General features: G+C 48.1%; 2 protein-coding genes across 2 annotated transcripts in view; both read right to left on the bottom strand.

Moving 5' to 3' along the window:
• The window catches only part of LOC137463885 (zinc finger protein 436-like), a 307,021-nt gene that overhangs the window by 233,130 nt on the left and 48,036 nt on the right, over positions 1-25,855 (bottom strand). The gene's annotated exons all lie outside the window — the stretch shown is intronic.
• Positions 10,120-11,917, bottom strand: LOC137463895 (heat shock factor protein 5-like). Its single transcript, XM_068175278.1, has 2 exons — positions 11,314-11,917; positions 10,120-10,622 (listed from the first exon to the last, which is right to left on the bottom strand). The coding sequence occupies exons 1-2, from the start codon at positions 11,825-11,827 to the stop codon at positions 10,579-10,581; spliced, it is 558 nt and encodes a 185-aa protein (XP_068031379.1). The 5' UTR covers positions 11,828-11,917; the 3' UTR covers positions 10,120-10,578.

Here is a 25,855-nt window from a genome sequence, read left to right as displayed (position 1 = left end):
CAATGCACCTCAGAGCAGGAGCCACCATGGTCCTGATTGAGAGAATGTACTTGAAAATAAATGGGGAAAAAAAGTGACCGTTTATGTGCCACACATGGTTTTGTCTGGTGTAGAGCAAAAAGGAGGTCACTGGTTATCCCTGAGCAGAATCTGAAAGTAACAGGTGGTACTCCTGGAACAAAAGACCTTAAGACCCAGGCCCCTCAAAAACTTTCTTTGTCCTTGCTGCCTAGAGTGTGCCTAGAGTGACATGTGGGTCACCTTCCTGCCAGTTCAGTATGTGCAGGGGCAGAGGGGGGAATGTCAATAAGCAATCGGTTGTCCCAAAGTCCCTTTTGCCGGGGCAGATGCCATGGGGGTCTCTCACCCAGAGAAAGAGCCAGGACCCGCAGGGCAGATCCTGTGTCCTTGATCCGGCCAGGACAGGGGTAATTTTTGCAGCAGCCAGGAGGAGCACGGCCAGGACCTTGGGGTAACTGGCTATCCCCTGCCACGTGGCAGGGGGAAATGGAAGGGGTTTGTTCTTTTCTTTCTTTTCTTCCTTTTCCTTTTCTTTTTTTTTTAAACAAAGTCTTTTCCCATTCTTTCTATTAGAAACCATTAACATTTTGTAATAGCCTTTCCTTGCAACCATAACCATTCCAGTATTCTGCATTTCCTTACTTTTTAAAAGTTACTTTCTCCAAACAGAAACTTTGCAAGCTCACTTTGAACCCAAAACTGGTGGTACACCTCCTGCTCCAGCTCCTCTTCCTGCTCCTGAGGGTAAGTCTGCTTTTCAAGCAATTGCAGTCACTGGGATGTGGGTCCCCAGCCAGCGTCTCCCTTCATGCTGCACGGCTTCTGTAGGCAAACAACACTTAAATATAAACACCAGGCGTAGGAATGTGCCCCCTGTTGACGGAGTAAACAAGTTACCCTTTGTCTCCTTAAAAAGGAAAAAAGCCCAGAAGGTTCTCTCCTCAGTTTGGTTAAAAGACACCTCATAGGACCTTGGGGACTTCACCTCAAACTTAAGGATAGCTAATTGGACAGGAGCCAAAAAGTCCCACCTAAGCAATTCCCTAGAAAAAGAAGAGAACAAAACAGTTCATCACTTTTGTGAAGTGTTTTAGCAGGAGCAAGAACCTCTTGCCCTGGCTCGGGTTTTCTCGGTAAAGAGCTTTTTTATTTTGCCTTTTATTAAAACTTCTTGTTTCCAACACTGTCACAGAAGCCATCCTGCTTCTTTATACCACCTGAGGTAGCTGAGCTACCAAGGCTATAATGCTTATCTCTGAGAGCTTAGGAGACCTGGCTTGAAGAGAAAAAGCATTAATAAGGGAACATTAAAACTAGTGCTAAGAGAAACGTTTTCTGAGACTTTTTCAGAAGAGAAAGGGGATGGTGAAAGCTAGCACAGGGCTTAAAATTACTACAGTAATGTTTTTTCTATTAGTCCCTATTTCCTTGGATATATTTGGTTTTAGTTTGGGTTTGGTAGCTTGGTTGGTTGAATTATTTTTGTTTTGGGGAGTGATGGTTGTGGATGGGTGCATGTTTGGTTTATGGCTGTTTTTTGGTTTTTTTTATTTTACTATTTCATATATCTTTCTTTGTTGTTTTTTTTTTTACCAAAGATTTTTCCTTCCTTTATGTTAAAAACAAATATTTGTAACAGCCTTTCCTTGCAACTACAACCATTTCAGTGTTGAGCAGTTCCTTGTTTCTTAAAATGAAAACATTTTTTGGACTGAAAATTACTTTCACGGGATAGAATCTTTTTGGGGTCGAATTGGACACCAAGTAGCCATAGCACCTCCTGCACATGCTCGTGACAGTGATGGTAAGTCTCCTTTTCAAGCAATTGTGGTCACTTGGATGTGGTTCCAAGACAGCATCTCCCTCCATGCTGCACGGCTTCTGTAGGCAAATACAGCAGTACTTACATGTCAACATAATGGAGCAATACAGAAGCAAACAGAAGCATTCTGAGCCGTTTTTCAGAAGAGAAAGGGGATGGTGAAAGCTAACACAGGGATTAAAACACAGTGATTTCTATGCAACAGGGTTGATAAAGGACTGACCCAAATTTGTAGAGAGCGCGGGACTCCAGGACGGTTTGGATGGATGAGAGATCTCTGAAGTCAGGTCTTAGAAGATGTGGTTTATTAAAAGGGGGGAAAGGCCCTGCTTGGAGTTGCCAGGCGCAACTCGTGGCAGGCCCAGGTAGAGAGGGAGAGGGAGAGAGAGGGAGCGAGGGTTCCAGGTGAGGGTCCCAGGGGAAGGTCCAAGAGAGCGTCCGGTCCCTCGGGCACACCTTATCAGGGGGCTTCAAGGTGGGCTGGAACAGGACTTGGGCCAATGGGGTCCCAGATCTCTGATACTTCAGGGGAGGGTCACAGGTGTGGGATGAACCATACATTGGGGGTGAGACAGAGCATTCCATTTGACCTTTGGACCCATCTGCAGGTAAAGGGCATTGTTTAATCAGAAGGGGGGATTGCTTTCAACCTGGCTATACTATTGTTTTCTAGTTATTCAGTAGTCAAGGTTTGCTATTTCAAATCTAGTTCTCATCTCAATGTCTGGATTTTCCAAATCTTTTGCCAGGCAATCATAGTTATAAGGTTTTCCTATTTCATCTTCCCCAACACAAATTAACAAGAGGGATATTTGTTAGAGCTACCATTACTCATCACACACTTTAAGCAACCCGTACCATCAAGCCCAAAGCTAATATGGCTCCGTGTTAAATATTCCTGATGGATTACACATCCTTGCGTGAAGATGGAATTAGGATTTAAAGCCAGTATTTATGCATATACAAACATTGTGCAAGAACATTGCATATTCCAAATGGAAACTAAATATCACCTGCACAGGGTAAACGCTTCAATAACATGAGTACACTTTTCCCATCTGGTTCACAGGCAGCTCAACCAATTGTCTGCTTGCAAATAATCTCTTCTGGCATCTTTTGGGGCCCTAAACCAGGAATGTCACACCTAAAGACTGTGGGACCATGAAAATTCCTCCAGATACAAACCAGTCTCCAGGTGACACAAGTGACTACGGCAGCCTCCAATAATGTAGCGGGACCCAGGTTTGCTGTGTTCTCTTTGTCATCGTGGGTTTGTAATTCAGACTCACAGAGGGGCTTGAGTTGGAAGGGACCTTAAAGACCCTCGAGATTCAGCCCCCTCTGCCACGGACAGGGACGCCTTCCACTGGAGCAGGTGACTCAGAGCCCCTCCAAACTGTGGCAAATACGCAAGGACCCCTTTTTCTCTGTTTTGAAGGTCAGCTTTCCATGCTCACATTCACAGATGGCTCCAGTCTCACACAGAGCATTGCTGGCTGGTCACTCTTATCTCCACAGCCCAGTAGAGATCCTATTTTGGATGGCTCTCACTGCTCCCAAGGCCCCAGGGAGCAGCCACTGCCTCTCCTCTGTCACCCGAGGACACAAGGAAAAACGTTGCACTCAGCTTTGGTCACAATGAAGAGACTAATTTATTTCTTCTGACTCCAATCATTTCTAGTTTTCAAAAGGTGCCAGTGGATTGGAAGGTGAACGTGCCACCTCTCCAATGACACTGGACAAACTACCAGTCTATCAAATTTCTCTGCCTCTATGAAGGAATGCAAAACAAGAGGTTGTTTACAGCAAGTTGCCTGAGAAAATTCTCTACAAGAATGTAAACTCAGAAGGCTTTAGAAAATCCTGAGAAATCAAGGCAACACTCCTCCTTCTGCTTTCCCTTCCAGGATCAGTGATTTCCTGCCGCTTCTTCCATGTCTGACACAACTGAAGAGATAAGGGGCTGAGGATGCAGCTTCTGGCAGAGAGTTGATAACACTCAGCTGAGTATTTTATTCTCCTGCCACTGAGTTGTCAGGCTGCTTACACAAAAAAAATCCTCCTGCTTGGAAAGGGGCTGGTGTGAGCAGCAGGAATTGTTGCTGGCTGGAACATTTCAAAGAGCTGGACAAAAGAAGCATTTTGTGGAAGGCCACCAGATGCCCTCTGTCAGCAGCACAAGGTGTGAGGTCCCCCTTGAAGGCCATCCCTGCACAAGGACAGCCTGGCCTCCTCCAGTACCCAGAACACCTTTCAGGCTTTCGGGCTGGCCTCGTCCCTCACTCTGGAGAAGCAGGTTGCTGTTGGAACTCTCATAGCCACAGCTCCCGGCTGGATTGCCGTGTCTTACCACAGACAGCCCTGGAGACAACAGTACAGACAGGCTCCATCTGCAATAAAAGGGGACTTGGTTCCAGCTTTTCCCTTGGACCAGCGTGCAGCAAGCACACCTGGGCCTCATTCAGGTCTGTGTGGGCTGGTAGTCAGCTTCTGCTGGGAATTTAAAGCTTTTACCCTACTTTCCACAATAAAGAATGGAGCAAACCCAGCTGCACCAAACCCCAAATTTGACTCTAACAATCACAATTTTCATTTTCCTCTATTCAAGCCTTGAAGAAAACAAACTTTACTTGAGTGAGCTGGAGGCACAGTGTCCTCCAAGATCATTCTTGAGTAGGACAACATTCCAGGGGAAGCCTGGCAAAGCCAGAGTTTACTGATGCTCAGGAAGCTTTGCAAAAGCTTCCACCTGCAGTGCTCTTGCACCCTCCTGAGCTCCTGGAGCCCTCAGTCACCCCAGGCACAGTTTGGACAGCAAGGGGATGGTTCCGTTTGGGACATGTGGGGACAGGAGGAGGGAAGACTTTGCAAACACTGTCACGAGGGCAGGGCTCTTTTCCTTTATGGTGCCAAGTGGTAGCACATAATCTTTGAGTTAATGTCAGGTGCTGAGGGGCACAAATTCTCAGTGAGAAGGACAGAGTGTCTCCACTCGCACAGCAAGGTAAGTGAAGGGGAAAGCGCAATCTATCTTTCATGGGAGGTGTTCAGTTTTTAACAAAATATTTTTGCAGGAGACCTGCCTAGGCAGCGGTGATTGAGAGCATTTTATCAGACTCACAGAGCATCCCCACATCTGCTTTGCCACATTTGCTCTCTTTTGTTCATGGTGAATGATTTCTGCTGCCAGGGTGGCTCCTGCTCGGAGTTCTACTCCCAGTGGAGTCCCGGAGTCTCCTCAGCAGGCCTTTGCAGCGAGTTCTGAGCCAATGCGTGGCTCTGCTGCCATCCCAAATCTGCCCTTCCCTTGCCCAGCCTGAGTGCAAGTGGGGCATGTGCTGGGCATGGCTAGAGATTTTCGCGGCCAAAATCCTCCAGCATCATCATCTTTACATCTGCTCCTGGCTTTGGGTGGCACAAATCACAAAACACCCACTGCAGTTGACAAATGGCATTTCCTGCAGATTGCTACAGCCGCGCTGCTGATCGACAAACACACGAGAATCCATTTTATTTGGAAAATATCATTTATTACAAATTGCTACACCCACACTGACAATACAGAACTATACAAATCTCAGTTTAGGTTAAAACCAGGAATTTATTAGATTATTACAACCAGTCTAGGTAAAAATATACAAATACCAACTTCAGTTAATAAAACTTCATTTATTGCCAACCTCTACAGCAACTCACTATACACAAAGATCAATTACGTGTTTAACAACTTAATTTATTACATATTTCTAGAAGTGTAGAGCCCATATAGCAATACAAAAATATGCATTCCCTCCCCAAGTAACCTTGTACCAAGAACTCAACCAATAGAATTACAGAATTATAGATCTCTGTACATGTTTAAATAGAACTAAATACATAGATACAGAAAAATGTATATAAATACATATATAACTATAAGAATCTACAGATGGAAATATAAATTAAATATTACATATTTTATACAATACAAAGAGATATATAACACAAACCTATCTATAAATATACAAATACCACCTCCAAGCTAAATATCCATACAAATGCACCAGTACAAATATACAGCTATACATCTGGATACATAGGTAAAAATAATTACACACACAAATGGATCAATATACATATAAAAATATAAAAATAGACGCATCTACTGAGACAAATAACAAAATACCTATTTAAAGAGCCATATATCTCTGGCTGCATCAACAGACATAGATAGCAACACAACTGTAGACATAGGAAACAGAACTAAACACAGATATAACAACTGACATATACACTAAGATACAAATATACACATAGAACATATATGTATATATACATAGCATACATCCATAAATACAACAGACATACAGAAATATTCCTATACAAATAGCAGCCTACATATGTACATATCTATATAATAATCCCTGTCTAGGTGCAAGTCCAAACATCTTTAAACAGAACTGCAAGCAGAGGGATCCCAGCTGCCCATCTTCAAAGCCTCTCCCTCGGGCTCTTCCTCCCGTGCAGAGCAGCTCTCCTGGACAGGGACGGCAGATGGCACAGCTGGGAAGCAAAGGGAGCACTGAGTCAGTATGGGGACGTTTTCCTTGGCAGCAGCTGCACTTCCATCAGGGAAGGGAAGATCTCAGAGCCTCCCCAGGAGGGTCAGAAAGAAAAAGCAGCCGAGCGGGCCAGGCTGTGGTGAGCGCAGCCGCGGCGGGACTGTCCCGCAGCCTTGGCAGCCCGGCACAGCCGGCACAGCTCCCGGGCCCTGCCGGCACAGCTGCCTTGCCCAAGGACAGCCCCTGTGCCGGCCGGGGCAGCTGCGCTGAGCAGCCCCGGCACGGGCAGGGCCCGCTGCTGCCCCGCCGGGCAGTGCCCACGGCCACAGCCCATGCCACCCTCAGCCCCACCCTGCCTCCCCGGCCCTGGGGCCTCACCTGGGCTCTCTCCAGCGTGGCAGCAGCAGGTCCCCGTTCCCTGCTCTTGCTGCTGGCCTTCAGCTTCTCCCTGCTGGCTCCCGTCAGTCTCCGGCTGTCCTCAAGGTCTCCACTGCAGCTGTGGCAAAAGCGGAGGCTCTGCAACTGGTTCCAAGGCCTGGCAGAGCTGCAGTCCCGGAGCCCTCTGTGCTCCCTGCCGGCCCCCTCCATCCCCTCAGCCCCGCCATGCTCTCGGCAAAGCCCCAGCCCCCTTCAGTTTCTTCAGCCCCTCACAGTCCTCTCAGCCCCTCAGTCCCTTCTGACCCATCCCGTCCCCCTAGACCCACCACCCCTCGGCCTGTGCCACTTCCCTGTCACCTCAGTGCCACCATCGCCCTCGGCTGCCCCACAGCCCTCAGCCCCAGCAGCACCTCAGGGTCACCGTCCCTTCAGCGTCACCGCCCCCTCAGCCCCCTCAGTCTCACCGTCCTTCAGCAGCTCCTCAGGGGACAGTGCCTGGGGCCACCGGCAGCTCCCACCGCTCCAGGGACGCCCGGGGCTGGAACTGCTGCTCCGCCCGGCCCGGCCGCCAGCTCGGACCCAGCACAGGGAGAGGGGACACAGGGGGCACGGGGGAAAAGCAAGAGGTGAAAAAGGCAGCCGAGGGGGGAAAAAGGTAAAAATGCAGCCTAGACCTACACAGCTCCATCTATGCATCTAAACCTCCATGTAAATGTAACTAAATAGGAAAACATATTTACACATATATATAAATATTACTCTATAAATATATAAATGTAAATCTCAAAATGTATAAACATAACTACATATATAAAAATATAAATCTATCGTATCTATAATGATATATATAGATTTAACTATATAAACACACCTCTATAAATCTATAAATGTATCTATTAGGTATATAAATAGAACTGCAGAAATCTATAAATCTATGTATAAACAGAGGGATTCCACCTGCCCGATAGTCATAGGCTCTCCCTCTGATCCTCCTTCTTATGCAGGGCAGCCCTCCTGGCGAGGTAGATCAGGTGGATATCTGGGAAGCAAAGGGAATGCTGGGTCAGTATTGGCCTCTGTGCATCTTTCCCTTTGGAAGTAACTGTCCTTCCACCAGGGACTGTCAGACATGGCCTGAAAGGCAGACTCTCACTTGGCAATTTGAAGCCTGCTCTTTAAAGAGCAGGCATTCTTCCAAGTTTTCAAAACTTATGAAGTATCCCAAAACTTTTAAGTATCCCAATAAACTCACAGCACTCACAGTGCAAATAGCACCCACGAGAGCTTGAAACACAGTCCCAGCTGCCACAGAGAAGCCCAGGATTGTTCTTTCTCTGAGGACAGACAGACCTCAGTCCTCACTGAAATGGCTGAAGCTGAGGGGTGCTGGGGGCTGAGTTATGAACTGGCACCGTTCCCTGCCACCTACAAACTGCCCTCTGCAGTGAGCAACAGCTCCTCCAAAACAACCACCAGCTCTGGGATGAACAGCTGGGAGGGAAAGCGCTCCCTACCAGGCCTGCAGGCTGCACCAGCTTTGCACAAGAATGCAGATCCAAAGGGCTCTCTCTGTCCTTTAGTTCTCCCTAATTTGGGGTAATTTCAGTTTTTCCTTGAGCTACTGGATTTATGATTAATGATTTGTTTAGTCTCAGAGCTTCTGCTGCTTGCATTTTTAATATATCTCACAACAGCTACCAGCAGACTGGTACTACATTGATTTAATGCTTGGAGACAAAAAGCTCAGACTTCTACACTGACTTTTTGCTGGGGTTTTCTTCTCTTGCTTCAAGAGTCACTCAGTGTTGCCTCCAGAGCACTGACACCCAGCAGCAAACTTATCCATGGACATCAGCACAAACCTGGGACACTGGATCTGGTGACACAACTCCCACAGGGTCAGGTTTATTCCCTGCTCTCTTGCCACAGCAGAGGACTCAGTGTCAGAACCTCTGGAGAAGTGTGGAGGGCAGGGCTCGAGCAGGCTGTGTATGTGCCTTTGAACTAAAGGCACCAGGAAGCACCAACCCTGCAGACAAGAACTCAACTCTTCTCGTCTCCCTTCCTGCCAGAGGCAGGCTCAGAGCAGCCGTCTCACACCTCTCTAAACCAATGGGGCTCTGTCCTTACCAGGCTCCTCGGGCTCCTGGGAATTGTTCCCACAGCTCTTGGTGCCAGGCAAAGCTCCCTCCGCTGCAGCTCTGTCCACAGGCTCCCCTCCTGAAGACTCAGGCACAACATTAATATTGCCCTTGAAAGAGAAACAGAAAGAAAGAAACCCTTCTCACCAGTTACACAAAACATCTGGTCCAACAACTCTGTGGCTCACATTCTTAATCCCTTGCTCCTAACAAGAAGTCTGGGCCCCAAAGCCCTTCAAAAGTCAAACAGATTTGACTTCTCAAACACCATCCAAAGGCTGTCAAAGGTGACAGTGTTGAGCGTGGGGGTGACACTGAACACATGGAATGGCTGCTAAGGAAGGACTCCTGCCAGCTCCTGGCACAGGGATGTGCTCCTCCCTGCACAGCCCTGAGCACAGCACTCTCATCCAGGCTGCAGCTTGGCAGGGACTGCGTGGGAACACACATCCCTTCCCGCAGAGACGCCCGAGAGCAAGGTGACTGAGCTCTGCAATGTGGACAGCAAGAGTGGCCAGTTTGCCCAGCTGAGGATCTCCCAGATGGAAACTGGACTGCAGGCCCCAGGTTACGGAGAGGACAAGAAAGCTGCAGCTGCAGCCCGGCCCCACCCACAGCTCTGGGAGCGCCTACACGCACGGCAGGGCTCTCACAGCAGCAGCTGCAGCCCAGCCCTGCTTTGCCTTGGCCTTGCCACCCAAAAGAGGCACAGCCCACATCTGCTGCTGGAACAGAGGCACCTCTCGCACACCCCTCCCTGCACGGGACACTCTGCCTTCAGTGGCAATTCTCCAAACACTCTTCTCTTCTCTCCCATCTAACAAAGCCTCTCAGAACCTACAAAGCTTCCACTTCCGCACCACAAATGCCCCAGCACGAGGAATTCTTCCCAGGAAAATGAGCACCCAAACTTGGCCAACACAGGCTCACACCTTCTCATCCTTACTCAGGGGGGAGACTTTTTCATTCCCTCTTCTTTAGGAAATCTTGCTTTACCAAGAAAATCCTTCCCTGTCTGTTCACAGCTGAACTCAAGAAGCCTTTGCTTCTCAGCCCTGCAACAGCATTCAAAAGCTGTCAGTCCAGCCCCTTTCATCCCTGTCCAATGCAGTTACCTGAGCAGAGGGAGAAATCATCTCCTCCAGTGTCTCCAGCACCATGTCCAGATCCACTGGTGGCAATTCCTCTTCCCCAGGAGTATTCCACAGCCGGCCGGGCGCTGTCCATGCTGCATAACCAGCACTGCCAGCTGGACCACTGGGAGCTGAAGTGTCTGGGGTGGCTGCAAGAATCCAAACACATTGGTCAGGCTCCACAATGCGGCTTTGGGACGCAGAGCTCTAGTGCTGCCTTGGACCAAATATCACAGGAAGCACACAGCAACCTCAGTTCCAGAAATTTATTCAGACTTCCCAGGGGATTGGAAGAGCGAGTTCTTCCTCTACAGGAAGATGGTCTACAGGAACCAGCGGAAGGATGAGCTCAGGGAGGCATTTAAGCTCCAGGGGAACCAGTGGAATGATTAGCTCACAGTTGAGATTAAATCTGCCCTTCCTGGTTGCTCTGATGAAACCCCAAGAAGTCCAGATGAGACAAAGACTTTCTTGGGGAGATGCTAGGAAAACCTCAGACTCCTGAGCACCTGCACTTTGCCTGGAAGCGCCTGGAGGCAGCTCTAAACCCTGAGGTGAGGAGCAGCGAGGTCCTGGTAGGAGAGCACTGTGTAGGAGTGGGAAGAAGAAAGGAAGCAAAGGGAAAGCTGGTCTTTGGGCATGTTTCCCTTGGCAGCAACGGTACATCTGTCAGGGAAAACAAAAGCCCCCATCCTCCCAAGCAGGGTGAGAAAAAAAGAAAAAAGAAACAACCAACACGTTCAAGGGCTGTTCAACTAGCAGCTGCTGGTCTACTGAGCTCTCCCCTATTCGCTCAACTGTCTGGGAAAACTCTCCCGCGTTGCCCTTCCCTGGTAGGAGGCAACTGCCAGAAAGCCAACTGCCAGCTCTCTTCCCCACTGCCCCGGAGGGACAGGAGACTCCCTCCAGCTGGGCCGGAGCAGGACCGAGCCCTCGGCTCACCCGCACTCACGGAGAGCTCCCCAAGCACCCCGGGGCCGCGCAAGGAGCAGCGGCAGCCAGGGCGCATGGCAGGGCCAGCTGCAGCCGAGCGGGCCAGGCTGTGGTGAGCGCAGCCGCGGCGGGACTGTCCCGCAGCCCCGGCAGCCCGGCACAGCCGGCACAGCTCCCGGGCCCTGCCGGCACAGCTGCCTTGCCCAAGGACAGCCCCTGTGCCGGCCGGGGCAGCTGCGCTGAGCAGCCCCGGCACGGGCAGGGCCCGCTGCTGCCCCGCCGGGCAGTGCCCACGGCCACAGCCCACGCCACCCTCCGCGCCCGGAGCTCCCACCCCGACTCACCGGCTCTGGGCGGCTGCCCGGCGGGGAAGGAGGGCACCTCCCGCTCCGTGCGCAGCTGCTGGAAGCGGCTGGGCTGGTGGCTGCGCACCTCCCGCCCCGCCGCCAGCCGCTGCCTGTTGGCCCTGGTCAGGCGCTTGATGCGGAGCAGGAGGTCGGGGCGGTCGCGGCGAAAGTTGGGGTTCCTGAAGTGGAGCCAGCTGCCGGCATCGCCCGGCTCAGCTGAGCCAACCCCGCCCGGCACCTTGTGGAAGCCGTAGAGGTTGAGCTGCCGCACGAAGCTGCCGAACTGCGTGGCTTGGAAGGAGTCCGGGGCCGGCCCCGCCCCCTCACTGCCCGCCCCGTGGGCGTCGCCCGGGCTGAGCAGCTCCCGCTCGAAGAGGGAGCGGTGGATGAGCAGCCCCCGGGCCCGGCTGTCCCAGCGCACGGAGCGGACGCGGGGGCTGTTCGCCAGGCGCCACAGCTTGGCGGGGAAGGCGCTGGCTCTGAGCCCGGCGGGCAGCGGCAGCTCCGCCATGGCGCCGCTCGCCGGCTGTCGCCACAACGGCCCCGGCGCAACGGCCGCGGCTGCGCCGGCGGCGCGCGGCCTGAGGGGGGCGCTGCGCTCGGGCCCGCGCGCGCCCAGCCGCACTGGGCGGGGCCGAGCGCGGCAGAGCCGGGGCTGCGGGCACAGCGCGGGCGGGGCGGCTCCCGGGGCTGGCCGGGCTCCGCACGGCGGGGCCAGGTGCGAACCCTCTTTTTCCCTGGCTGCAGTCATCCTTCTGCCTTTGCTTTGCAGTACGGCCCCAAAGTGCCAAGGCAAGTGCAGGAGCTTTCAGAAAGGTCCAAACGGAGAAATCCCATCGGAAACTCTTGCTCTTTGTCCAGTGAAAACAAAACCACTCGCATTTCTGCACAGCTGAATTCAGGAAAAAGGTCTTAGTCTAAATAGCTTCCCTCTTTGGTACGGGTTGCAAACAGAGGTCCTCACTTCCAAGCAGACAGGTCAAATGGGAGAAGGGGAAATGATGAAGAGACTTGAAGACATTCTTTTGGACACACTCCAGCCCCTCAGTGTCCTTCCTGAATTGAGGGGCCCAGAACTGAACACAGCGCTCAAGGTGTGGTCTCTCCAGTGCCGAATGCAGGGGGGCAATCACTGCCCTGGCCCTGCTCCCACAGCCTGTCTGGCACGGGATGTTTTGCCCACATTCAGCATCTCCGACGCCCTTCCTGCCCCGTCCGGCCAAGACACGGCTCCAGCGGCGGACAGGGAGGCGGCTGCTGTGCTGGGGCCGCATGTGGGTGAGGGCAGCTCTGCCCGCGCTGCCATCTTTGGTGGGAGTGCCGGTGCCGGCTTTGCCCCCGCTGACGGCTGAGGGTGGAAGGGCAGCCGGACGGGGTGGTGGTGGGTCTTGGGGCTGGGGTGGTGGGGCAGCCTGGGGCCGGGGAGAGCCGGGAGGTGGCCGTGTGGAGGACGGAGGGGTCGCTGGGGGGTGGAGGCAGCGCACACCTGCGGAGGGAGGGAGTGACGGGCCCGCGGCGTGTCCGGCTGGCGCTGTGGGAAGATGCCGGGGACAGGGGCAGGACCCCTGTGGGATGTGGGAGAGCGGAGGAGGTGTGGGAGCAGCCGGTGTGTGTGGGAAGCTGAATCACAAAATCGGTCGGGTTGAGATTGTAATAAATGGGCCAGGAGACCAGCTCCTTTTTAATGCCTTTATTCAGTGATCAGCTCTGGGTGGGGGCCTGAGGGGTCGCGCACACCGCCGCTGCTCCCTTTGGTGACGCAGAGGAGGAGGTGATCAGTTTTGCTTCACAGCAGAGCTGGGGCTTCCGTCCTCATGAGTGTGCCTAGGAAAATGCTTTCTGGCTCATTGGCTAGGGTCCTCATTCTAGTCCAGTCCTACTTAGTGATGGTGACCTTTAAAACCTTGTTGGTGCAGTAGAGGGATTTCCCACCATAGGTCCAGTCACTTAGTTCTTCAAATTTTTGGTTGGCTCGTCGTTTCTAGGGTCTTCTGTTGGATTTTCTTGAGCTTTTCTTAATTTGCATATTCCCGGGAATGTTTCCAGCCGCCATTTCGGGAAGCAGAAGAGGCGATACCCAAAGGACTCAATGAGGGTACAGGTAAGGGGGGGTACAATCAGGGTGTATGTAAGGGAGTTAACAGTGGGGGTACAACAAGGGTTTAACAGTTATCAACATAATTAGCTTATTACAACTTGAAGTGCCCATTAATGTCTCTACCATTCAATTATTTGTAATCAATATCAACCATTCAGTTATTTGTAAGGATGTTAGCACACATCTTTCCTCTCAATCCCTCCTCTTCTTACTTCTCAATTGGTCTTCACAAACCCTAGCTATTATTAACCCTTTTTCACAACATGGACCATTTGAAACACCCCCTGTCGACTTTTCCATGTCTGGTCCCTGCACCAGATATGGCAAGTAGATACAGAGAATAAAGTAGATAATTACAGTTCATACTAACCCATTAATCACTGGAAGTCCTTGTCGATTGCTACTGATAGCCAAGGTCTCCCATGCTTTTGTTCCAGCTGAGATGTCCAAGTCTTTGGGGCTTTCGAGACCTTGACTCGAGTGTGATGGGTCCATCCGTGTCCAGGTCTCCTGGCTGCTCTCTCTGAAATCCTGGTTGGATGTTATGAACAGCAAAGTCCAAAGGCAGCGTCTGTGCTAACTGGGCTTCCTGTCAAAGAGATTTCACAAGACACGGCATACTGGCCACGTACTGGTTTAAATATAGATCTTCTCCTCCCTGCCACCTTGAAAATGAACAAGGTAAGAATCTCAAACAATTCAAAGGGGAATAACTGGATATTCCCATGGCTTTGGCTCTCATTCTTGCCAAAGCTAATGGCAAAAGCTGTACCCATGGCATCTTAGTTTCTGTCACCAGCTTCAAAGGGTGTTTATTCCTCCATTCACCCTTTTTACTTGACCTGAATTCTCAGGGTGCCAGGGGGTATGGAGGTCCCACTGAAATCTCAAAGCAGCCATAATCCCTTGAAGGATCCCCCTGTAAAACAAGTTCCCCCATCCAAGTCCACTGCCTTCACAATCCCATATTCAGAAACCATTTGGTAACTGATTGTTATGAATTATTTATGTAATTATTGGCTTTCACTATTATTGGCTTTAGTAAATTATTTTGATATAGTACAGTTTGTAATCTTTTTTTAACTGCTTTTGATACAGTGTAATTTGTCAGCCTGTTATGGTTAATACCCTAATCCCTGTGTAGAGTGTATATCTTAGTGTGATATGTATATTATAGTTTAGGCTTTCACAAAATATTAAAATAGAGGCTATGGAATGTGTATTATAACATTAACTTTTGCAGAAGTAATTGTAGCTGTGAAATAAGAACTAAGGCCTTTATTGTTGTAACTACCTGACAAGTAGTGAAATAGCTAATGTGGGTTGGAAGTACTTCTAAAAATGGCTAGAACATCTGTATGATAAGATAATTTTGAAAAGAACCAAGCAAGTAACACCAAAAGAGCAAGGAGGAATCTACCCCTGACCCTTCGGCTATCAGTAATTCTAACCACAGACCAGGGGGCCTCGTGAGGAAATAAAAGACAAGACTCTCAAAATCACATCTGCATTGTGGCATGTAGTATAAGAAGGTGAGGTCAGGGGTTGAACTAAGATAAAGAATTCCATGGAACATGTATACTCAAAGGAATGTTTAAATATGCATAATTTTCATGAATATGTATTTGACTAATGCAATGAAAAAGTATATAAGAGTTGTTACCGTTAACCGTGTGCATGTGTGTGGATATTCTCAGTTCAGTCAGAGAGAAAAGAGAGAGAATTCTCCCAGGCCTAGCCTGGGAAAGTTAGGAGAAGGAATGGAAACAATTATTACCTCTCTTTCTGTTCATGTTGTTTATAGATATGTTCTACCACAGTGGGCTAGTCAGAGTGCACCAATGGTGTGAAAGGTTTTCACTTTGAGACCAATCATATTTCACCTTAGCGATGCTGGTTATCAAAGAGGAATGCTACTTGTTAATAAAGATTATTCTTTGCCTTCTGAAGATGGAGTCTCTTCATTTCCATCCCTGCCTCGGCAGCCACACATGTGGCTATGCACCCAGTGCTGTTACTTTTGCTTTATCCCTTGTTACACCTTTAAAAAATTTTAAAGGGTGAGCCTCGTTTCTCACACTGACCAAATAGTTGCTGAGGCTGCTAGAAACTCCTCTGGCCACCCTGCCAGCCAGCGTACCTCTACCAGAGGATATCTAAGCCCTCTTGTCCAGGGCATTTCAGTGAAATACACCCAACATCCCGGGCAAGGACAGAGAGCCCAAGGTAATTTCCCTGCTTTGCAATCTCATTTGTAGTCAGGCTATTAATTTCAGCCAGGCACCCCTCATTAGCTCGTTTTTCTAAAACAAAAAGACCCATGGCAGTACATCTTGAAGAATGTCTCTGCCAATCCTCAAAAGTCCCAATGACCCACCCCATGGAGCTGTCCCAACACCCTTTGCCAGGGTCAAAGCTCTTGGCATCCACTGTTTACTGCCCTTTGTTAATCAGTTCTCCTTCTCTCTTGTGCCTCACTACCTTTAATAATCTCCCGCCCCTCTGGTGGAAAAGACAGCACCAGCACCACCACCTCCCCCCTCCCCGCCGGCAACAGCTGAGTCACCTGGAGCAAAGGGAGGATCCCAGAGACCTCTGGCAGAAGCCTGCCTTCTGAACATCTCCATTGAGCAGTTGATTACCTGTTGTCTCTTCTGAAAACCCTGCCTGATGTCCCTTAACTGCTCTTATTTCTACCTCCTCAGGCAAATTCACCACCTCCAACAAGTGAGTAATTGAGCTTTGAGGAGGGAAGGTTTTTTCCTGCAAGTTAACCTAAACCCCACTCCCTCTCAGCTTTCCTCCCAGCTTTCCAAAAGCCTGTAAAACCCACGCGCATACTTGGAATCTGTAAACATTCTACCACCAAGCTAACTTGAGTTTGGAATTCCAGCTAAAGTCAGTGCTGCTGCTAAGAGAAGGAAAATGGTTCCATGACAGTTGTCTTTTTAAATTTGAGCTGTCATTTAATGTTTCTCTTAAAAGATACCTCACAGGATCCCCGTATGTGCTGTTCCAATAACTCACTTAGAAATAATCTTTATACTGTTTTGCATAGGATGAAGGGCACTGCCAAGCTGAGATGCCTGTGAAATGCCGAGATTTGGCAAAGCAGTGTACCAGCTTCATCTACAAAAGGCAACGGCCTTGTTGCTTTCAGTAGAACTGCTCCATTCAAGCAGGTAGGAACTGTAAGGTTCAGTTCATAACCACTAGATTGACTGTCAATGCCACTATAGGCTGAAATGGAACGAGTCAGGTTTTACTGAGAGGGTCTGTGCTTCATTCACTTCTGGTTTCATTCAGTCTAGAGGCTGGCACAGCACCAGTGGCTGTGGGAGGAGAATGCAGCTCACGTCTAGTGAAGATCTGATTGGTTCCATGTTTCATCTCCAGCCGCTCCATTTGCGTTGGAAACCTTTTGAGGATACGCTTGTAATTTTGCTCAAAATTACAACCGGAGATGCGCCGGTGCCAGGAAGAGGCACGCAGGGCCGGGCTGCTGCCTCCTGCAGCTACAAGGGCCTCCTGGCCGCCTGCCCGTGCCGAGGCTCAGGCTGCTCCGGGCTCTGCCGGGGCTCTGCTGCGGCTCCACCCCGGGCAAGGCCGGGCCTGCTCTCACCTCACAGTCTGCACCTGACAGCTCTGCACCGGAGGAGACCTTTCAGAGCACCCTCTCTGATCTTTCTGCTTTCTCAGCTGAGCACGGCTCTCCTCCAGCCCAAGACATTGCACTTAGGGATACAAGTCCAAGTGGCAGGCGCCCCAATGCTCTCGAGTCACAGCTGAAGGGCTGCATCAGCACAGGGTGTTTGGACTGCCCCACTCCCCCTCTGGTTTTTCCTGCAAATGTCATTGCCCTTTCTGCCTCAAACAGAAGTACCACAGCAGGGCAAAAACAGACCAGTGGGCCGGATTCCAAAGGCAGTGTGGTCTGAAGAGGATGAATGAAGAAGAGCCTTCCCCACTTTCACACCGTGCCAAAGACTCCCTAAGTGTCACTTTGCACCCTTAAGGAACAACAGGCAATTCAGAAGGAAATCTTGAGGTTATTCACGGAGTGAGAAAGAAGGGAATCTTCAAGGTGAGTTGTGGTTTCAAACTTTATTCATTTCCAGTCCTACTGTTCCCTGTCCTATTAGACAATCCTACCTTAACACTAACCCTAACCCTAACCTACAATCCTAGTCGAAGTACATGGTAATGGTCCTGATGTGATTATCACATTCTTGTCTCCTTCCTCTTCTTCACTGAACAATCAGTGGCACCAGGCTGGATGCAGGCTCAGCAAATGTTACAAATGGATGCTGCCCAAAGGAAAAAAAAAATCAACAAAAACAAATGAACCATGAGTTTCCAAGCTCAGTATTTCACAGGATTCCTCTGGCTCCTAGAAAGATGCGGAAAGAGGAGCAATGGGACCATCTGTACCCCATCTTTATGTGCAGGACCTTGCCATCACAGGCAAACCTGGCCCAGAATCCCACTCATCCCTTTATTCTGGTTTCTCCATCTTGCTGGGATTTTTGCCCCGCCAGTGCTCTAGAAGTGGTGCTTTCTGTCCCTGGGGTTTCTTCCTTTCAGGAAACTCCAGTGACTCCCATAGGTCCCTGCCTTTGAAAGACAGGCACCGTGCTAATTTCCACAGGGAGACAGAGCAGTGTCTACCTTTCCATGCCCTGCCCCTCCTGTGCTGGATGGCACCTTCCTTCCCAGCAGGGCCAGCCCAGTGGCGCTGGCTCCTGCAGTTCCCTCTCTGCCACACACCCTGGCAGTAAGCCTGGGCCAGTTCCCCTCTGCCCGAGCGTGCCAGGCAGCAGATGGGGCTGGGACAAGTCCCTCTCAGCTGTCCCTGTTTGCGTGCCAGAAACCTCTAAGGGTGGGGTGGGGGGGACAAACCAGAGGCTCACAGTGAGCCCCTCACAGCCCCTCCTGCCCACAGCCAAATCTCTCCAGACTGCTCTGCCAGGACTGGCATCCTTGGGTTCCTCCACCACCATTTCATGGCTCTGTACCCTGCATTGCTCTACTTCAATTCTTTTGCCATTAGATAAAACTGAACACCCCACCAAATTACAAAACAGGGCGACAGAAACAGAGGACAGAGCGCCTCTCCTCTGAGGACAGGCTGAGAGACCTGGAGTTATTCAGCCTGGAGGAGAAGAGGCCCCAGGGAGACTTCATTGCTGAGTTCCAGTACTTCAAAGGGGATTCTCAGGAAGTAGGAAAGACCTTTTTTCACAGGCTCAGTTGCAATAGGACATGGGATAATATTTAGAATATATAATGGGGATTGAGTCAGATTAGGTCTAAGGAAGAACTTGTTCACTTGGAGCATGGTGCCACACTGGCAACTGGCACAGGTTGTCCCAAGAGCTGAGTTGCATTTAAAAAAGTGATTTTAATTGTTGCTGATCTCTTGCTCTTTGAGTCATGTTGCTTGCTCTGAGTATGGCTCTGGTAGTAAGTACTGAAAACCAATAATGAGCTTGTGGTTTTCTTGCAGTGCATGCAGGTTTTAATGATTATTATCTCCTACATTTATTAAATACATAAAATATGTTAAGAAGACAGCACCTTGTGGAACAATTTCTGATCACGTATAGATGTTCTGATCTGACAGATGAAGTCTGTCTTCTTTTTAAATGGGAATACACTTAGTATTTATTCAATTATAAAATATTTATGGTCTGCAGCTAAAACCCTGAAACTTCATTCTTTAATAGTAGTAATGTCTTTAAAGACAAGATTTAATCTAAGTTACCGATCCCCTTGTTGATGGCATTTGTGTCTCTTTGGCCAGTCAAAAAAAAAAAAAAAAAAGCGTGAAAACATATATCATCGGGCAATTTTTGGTCATGAAAAACGTGAACTGTGCCTAGACACAAATCCATAGGTAAAGTGGTCACTTTTTATTTAGAAAGAGCTATTAATTAAATGCCAGTACAGTGTTATTTCTGTACAAAATACTTCATGTAGACAAAGGTAAAGTATTTTAGTATTTCTATTTCTGTATTATAGGATACCAGTTTAGTGCTTCATTTAAACATGTTTCTTTTATCAGTGTATTTCACATTTATTGCCCATAAACTCTTGCACTTTTGTCTGGAGAAAATAATTATTGCAGTCTTGCATGCTTAAAATAATGTGAAAACGACCATATCAAATAATGTAAACACTGATTTTCAAGAACTGAAATAAAAGTTTTCCAGTTTGATGTTATAATATATAATTTCACTTAAAATTACTCAACTGGTTAATAAATACGTTTTCTTATATACCTATTTATATGTATACGTATACATACATATTTATGTGTGAGTGTATATATATAAATTTATATATTCTTTGTATACATTTTTCACTTTACGTATAGAAACTTGGTTTTGACTCTTATTGTTATTGTTTGCGGTGCTTGAGGGCTGATTCTGCTAATTGCCAAGTAGATTTTAACTGCAATGGTAGTGGAAATTATGATAGAAGAGGGCAGTTTGGAGGACTAAACCTTCAATTTGTCTTGTGATCAGTTGCATGTCTGTAGTTTGAATGTATGTATCTCTGAAGACAAAGCATGTAAAAGAGAGGTTTTTTCCCACATCTGTGCATTTGATTCATGACAGAGATTGTGAAAAATGCAGATTTTATGGCTCTATGCAGATATTTACTATATGTATTATGCTAGGTTGGAAAGTTATGCTGTAGTAACATTTTAATAATATAGTAAATGTAGTTTTGTAATTGAAATTAAGCTTTAGTAGTTAAAATAGAAAATATGTGTGTGTGGTATTCTTTTTGCTCAAGAGAAGGAGAAGATAATCAAGAAATTCTTCACACAGAGATAACAATTACAAAAACCACTAAATCTTCCAGAGGAGAGGAATTTATGGCTTTCTTTATCAACAAAAAACCGAACTTCTCCAAACTCGACTTAGACTTCAAGGTGCCTGGGATTAACAGGAATTCCTCAACAAGTACCAGACGAATTTCTTGTTTTAAATAAAAATATGCATATTCATGAAGTGATTTCTGTATGCAACAGGTTACCCCTCTTAAGGAGGGAATTCTCTTTTATCGGGGTCCTTCTCCTGGCTCACTTTTGTCCAGAGAGAGGTACCCAGCCCGGGCTGTAACTTTTTGCTGTTATTGTCTCTTTAATTGTCCTAACTCTAATTGTTTAATCTTTATTACTATACTTGTATTATTTTTTTTTCCATTTTATTTTTAGTAAACTTTTATAAATTTTTAAAACAAGTGATTGGCGTTTATAACAAATGGTAGCAGAGGATGGTTCTTAATACCCCGCTGTGGGTGCTGTAGGAGAATTAGAGTGAGAAGACGCGTCCTGCCCTGATTAGGCAGCCTCGCTCTGTTCCCCTGGTGTGACCACAGACCGCAGGTTACGATCCGATGGACAAAAAGAGACAATAAAGCAAAGAAAAGGGAAAGAATTCCTAAACCGCGGTAATTAGCCCCTAAGACCAAAGTGTACACGAAGAACAAAGACCCAAGGACAAGGGATAGGTAAGTATTTGTTGGGATGGGGTGGATAAGGGGGGATGAATGTGTGTGAATGGGGTGGATAAGGGGGGATGAATGTGTGTGAATGAGAGGCGGGCTGGTTACCCCAGACCTGCTAAGTGAGAGCGGTAGTCTCCCATGCTGCGTTTCCGTCTTTTTCGCGAGAAAAGCGGCCAGTACAGAGACGAAGCAAATGATAAAAGAGTGAGAGAATCCCCCCGGGGAGATTGAATTGAATGGGCTGGGTTGAGGGATTAATATTCAAGAGCACCCAGGGTTGCTGCTGGGTTGAGATATTAATCCTCAAGAGCACCCAGGGTTGAATAAGTGAAACAAAAGGTACCTTTACTTGTTGTGTACGTGACGGTGTGTCCCGCACCAACAAGTCCCCTGAGGGTGGGGGCTTAGGCAAAACCCTGCAAAAACTTGAGTGAAAAAGTCTGCTGGGTTGAGATATTAACCTTCGAGAGCACCCAGGATTGAGTAGCTCAGGGCCCTTCCCAGAGGCCCAGCGGTACTGAAACCCAGAGAGGCTGCCCCCAAAGCAAGGATGGCTCAGTATCGTAGGACCTTTTAGCACCGCAGCTGCGTAAAGTAGTCGTCTAACCCATTCCCCCTGGGGGAGGGGGTGTGGGGAGTCCAGATCGGGCAAGGTACGGAGGTCCGAACCCCTGACTCTGAGGCTATCTCTAGGGAAGAGGGATAGCCAAACCTCGGGGAGGTGGAAGGGGTCAGGGTGGGGGCTTACACGATTCACGATTCTCTGGCAACAGAAATCCCTTTGTGTAAGTCTAAGAGGTTTGCTAACGTTTCCTTCCTCTGTGCAATAAAATAAAGGGAAATGTAGAAGTATGAATCGACAGGCCTGAGGGTGTAGATGTGTGTGCGAAAGTAAGTGGAAAATAAAGGTGAGTAAATAGAAATTAGTGGAAGATATGCAATGCAGATTGTTTGTTTTGAGCTAAATAAAAGTAAGTAAGTGTGCACGAATGAAAGTATATGTAACAGTATTGTGAAGTCCAGAAGTATGAATGAACAGGCTTGAGGGTGTGAATGTGAGTGAGAGTGAGCGAGAGATAAAGGTGAGTAAATGGAAATGAGTGGAAGATATGTAATGTAGATTGTTTATTTTGAGCTTTATTTTTTTAGAGGGAGGTATATTATGTCGAATGGTTTGTGAGAGAAAGGATTTTTTGCATGGGTAGTTGAAAGAAGGTAGTGTTTAGGTTGTTAGAAAATGTGAGGAAAAAAAAAGAGCATGGAATAAATAGGTAAGATTTTGGGGAAAAAAAAAAAAAAAAAAAAAAAAAAAGGGACAGAAAACCAGTAAAAAGGAAGAAAAAGGGGAAAAGGGAGTGGAACAAGAGAGAACCACACCACTCGCAGCCGAGCCGCTTGTCCCGGGCCCTGGCTCGCCGCTTGTTTCAGCTCCGTCTGTCCCAGTCCCGGCATTTGTCCCAGGTCCCAGCGAGCCGTTCCCCTCAGCTCCGCCTGCCCCGGTGCCGGTGCCTGTCCCGGTGCCTGCGCCCACCCCGGGTTCCGGCTCGCCGCGTGTTCCTGCCCCGGTTCCCGTGCCCGCGGCGGCGGCTCTGCGGGTTCCCGTCCCGCTGCCTGCGGCGGCCCTCCCGGTCCCTGTTTCGCCGCCTGCCGCTTCGGTACCGGCCCCCGCCTCGCTGCTCGCGGCTGCCCGACCGACCCCCTCCCCATCCTGCCCGGTTTGTCCGCGGCTGGTCCGCTGGCCGCGCCCGGCGGGCTCCCGTTAGTCCCGGCTGTCCCGTCTCTGGCCGCTTCTCCCGCAGCGGTTTTCTCGGCCCCATCCCCCGCGGTTTTGCCCATTCCGGCTACACTGGGCGCTGCCGCCGCTGCCCTGCCTCTGCCGGGAGCGGCCGGCTCAGCCGCCGTGAGCCACGTGGAGGCTGACCGCACTCCCATCCGCTATCCCCCGGACATGCTGCCCCCTTCAGCAGCTCCGGCAGCAAACCCCGCCCGTGCTCCGCCTCTGGAGGACCTGGCCTCTATGGTATGTCCTCCTCACACCGCCCTTCCTGCCCGGAGCTCCGTTCCCTTGGAAACCGCAGCTCCGGTTCCAAGGAACTCCCTGTCCCGAGAAGATGCTCCTTATAAAAATACTAGAGGTGCAGTTAAGAGGCAACTTTCTCCTGATTTTTCCTCACCACACGAAAATAAGGCTACAGAAAAATACGGGGAGAAAGAAATTGGTCTATTTCCACTGAGAGAGGTCCCGATGGGAGGGGGTGGGATTGGATTTGTGAATGCTCCCCTGACTTCTTCAAAGGTCAGAAATTTTAAAAAGGAAATCAAAGGGATTTTAGAAGGTCCCGTTGGCACAGCTGAACAACTTGACCAATTTTTAGGTCCAAACGTTTATACCTGGGAAGAGATGCAGTCTATAATGAAGATACTATTTTCTCGGGAAGAAAGGGAAATTATAAGAGTTGCAGGCATAAAAGCCTGGAATAAGGAACATCCACAGGGGCCCTCTGGAGAAGACATAATGCCAACTGAACCTCCGGGGTGGAGTCAGAATAGTGAGCAGGGGAGAAAACTTATGAATGACTATCGCAATACAATAATCAAGGGAATAAAACGGGCGGCACCTCGAGAGCAAAATGCTAAAAAGGCTTTTGAGGCACAGCAGGGGAAAGAAGAGACTCCAACTGAATGGTTAGACAGACTTGGGAGAAATATAAGGCAACATTCCAGAATGGATCCTGAGATTGATGTGAGAAAAGCTTTGTTAAAGATTAACTTTGTGCTTGGCCAGATAATGGAAAAAATTGAAGATCAGAATGACAAATCATTAGATGATTTATTAAAGGAGGCTCAGAAAGTCTATGGCCAAAGCCAAACTAAAAGCAAGGATTGTGGCAGTCACCATGTGAGAAAACAATTAAAAGAAAAAAATCAAAAACACACAAACACTACTCCTAGATATGACAGTAGTAGAGACAGGGGAACAGAAAAAAATAAAACCCCAATACAAACCAAATCTCAGGAGCATTCCAGGAATGTCTGCTTTTACTGTAAGAACAAAAGACATTATAAGAGAGATTGTCCTAAGAGAGCAACAGATCTGAAAATCTTCTGAGAGATGAGCAAAGAGGAAGAATAGGGGTGTCAAAGGCTCTATTTTCTAGGGGACAGATACCATCTAGAGCCTGTGATAACTTTAAAAGTAGGTCCCCAAGAAGAAGAATTGGAATTTGTGGTAGATACCGGAGCAGAAAGAACCTGTTTGTTAAATATTCCAAAAGGTTATAGTGTACCAACAGATAATCTAATACATGATTGTCTAGAAATTATCCAGTACCAAACAAAAGTTCGAAAAGACCTTGAAGAACAAGTCCTTTCAGAAGGGGAGATAATTTTTGTGGATGGTTCCTCCAGGTGTCTACAAGGAAAAAGAATGTCAGGGTATGCAGTAGTTGATGGGAAAAAAATGCAAACTATTGAAAAAGGGAAATTACCTTCAAACTGGTCAGCTCAAACCTGTGAATTATATGCTCTAAAAAGGGCACTGGAATATTTAGTACACAAAAAGGGAACTATATACTGATTCAAGGTATGCCTTTGGAGTAGTACATACCTTTGGAAAAATTTGGGAAGAAAGAGGATTGCTTAATTCAAGAGGAAAAGGATTAGTACATGAGGGGCTCATTTTAGAGGTTTTAGAAGCATTAAGATTACCAGAAGAGATAGCTGTAGTACACATTAAGGGTCACCAAAAGGGAGTGACTCCAGAAGTAAGAGGAAATAACTTGGCGGACCAGGAAGCTAAGGATGCAGCAGAAAATGGAACTGAAAGAGTTATGCTAATATTAACTCCAAATGAGGAGAAACTGGAAATTCCAAAATTTAGTGAAGCAGAAGAAAAAGAATTAAAGGAGATAGGAGGTGAACAAGATGAATCAGGGAAATGGAAACTTCCTGATGGAAGACAATTACTTAATAAAATGCTTACTAGAAGAATATTAGAAGACATGCATCAGAAAACTCACTGGGGTACTCAGGCTCTGTGTGATCACTTTCTAAGGAACTATGGGTGTATTGGGATTTTTGGGATAGCAAAGAAAGTAATTGAAAAATGTATAACTTGCCAAAGGATAAATAAAAAGGTAATGAGGAAAACCACATTGGGAGGTCGGAAATTAGCTCTTAGACCATCTCAAAGTATCCAAGTAGATTTTACTGAACTTCCTCAAGTTCAAAGATGGAAGTATTTATTAGTAATAACAGACCATCTAACTCATTGGGTGGAAGCGGTTCCCACTGCCAAGGCCACAGCCAACGTGGTAAGTAAAACCCTTTTGGAACAGATTATTCCAAGATATGGAATGGTTAATAGGATGGACTCGGACAGAGGAAAACGTCAAAAGTGTTACAACAATTAATTCAGACCTTGGGGACAAAATGGGAATTACACACCCCATGGCATCCACAAAGTTACGGCCGAGTGGAGAGGATGAACCAGACTCTAAAAAGAACTTTAACTAAATTAATAGTTGAAACCCGAATGTCATGGGTACAATGCCTACCTTTAGCCTTACTGAGGATCCGAACCAAACCCAGGTCAGACCTGGGAGTGTCACCTTATGAAATGATGTTTGGATTACCTTTTTTGACCACCCAACATGAAAATGCTACCTATGAGGTAGGGGAAAAGAGTGTTAAAGGATATATTAACACCATTGCAAAAACTCTTGAAAATTGGAGGTTAAAAGGAATAATCCCCCAAACCACACCTTTAGACTTTAAAATCCATAATATTCACCCAGGAGAATGGGTGTTGGTAAAAACATGGAAAGAACAATCTTTAACTCCACAATGGGAAGGTCCTTTTCAGGTATTGCTGACGACCGAGGCTGCGATGCGGACCAGGGAACAAGGGTGGATCCACGCCAG

This window comes from Anomalospiza imberbis, chromosome 31 (genome assembly GCF_031753505.1).
Source record: "Anomalospiza imberbis isolate Cuckoo-Finch-1a 21T00152 chromosome 31, ASM3175350v1, whole genome shotgun sequence".
In the NCBI taxonomy this organism is placed as follows: domain Eukaryota; kingdom Metazoa; phylum Chordata; class Aves; order Passeriformes; family Viduidae; genus Anomalospiza; species Anomalospiza imberbis.
The sequence above is the reverse complement of the archived record's forward strand: the minus strand, read 5'-3'. Positions and strand labels throughout refer to the sequence as shown.

Bases quoted from the DNA above. Each gene is read 5' to 3' on its own strand.
- LOC137463895 (XM_068175278.1), bottom strand. From the start codon at position 11,827: ATGGCGGAGCTGCCGCTGCCCGCCGGGCTCAGAGCCAGCGCCTTCCCC. The intron at 10,623-11,313 runs GTGAGTCGGGGT...ACTCCTACACAG, and splicing joins CGGGCAGCCGCCCAGAGCCG to TGCTCTCCTACCAGGACCTC.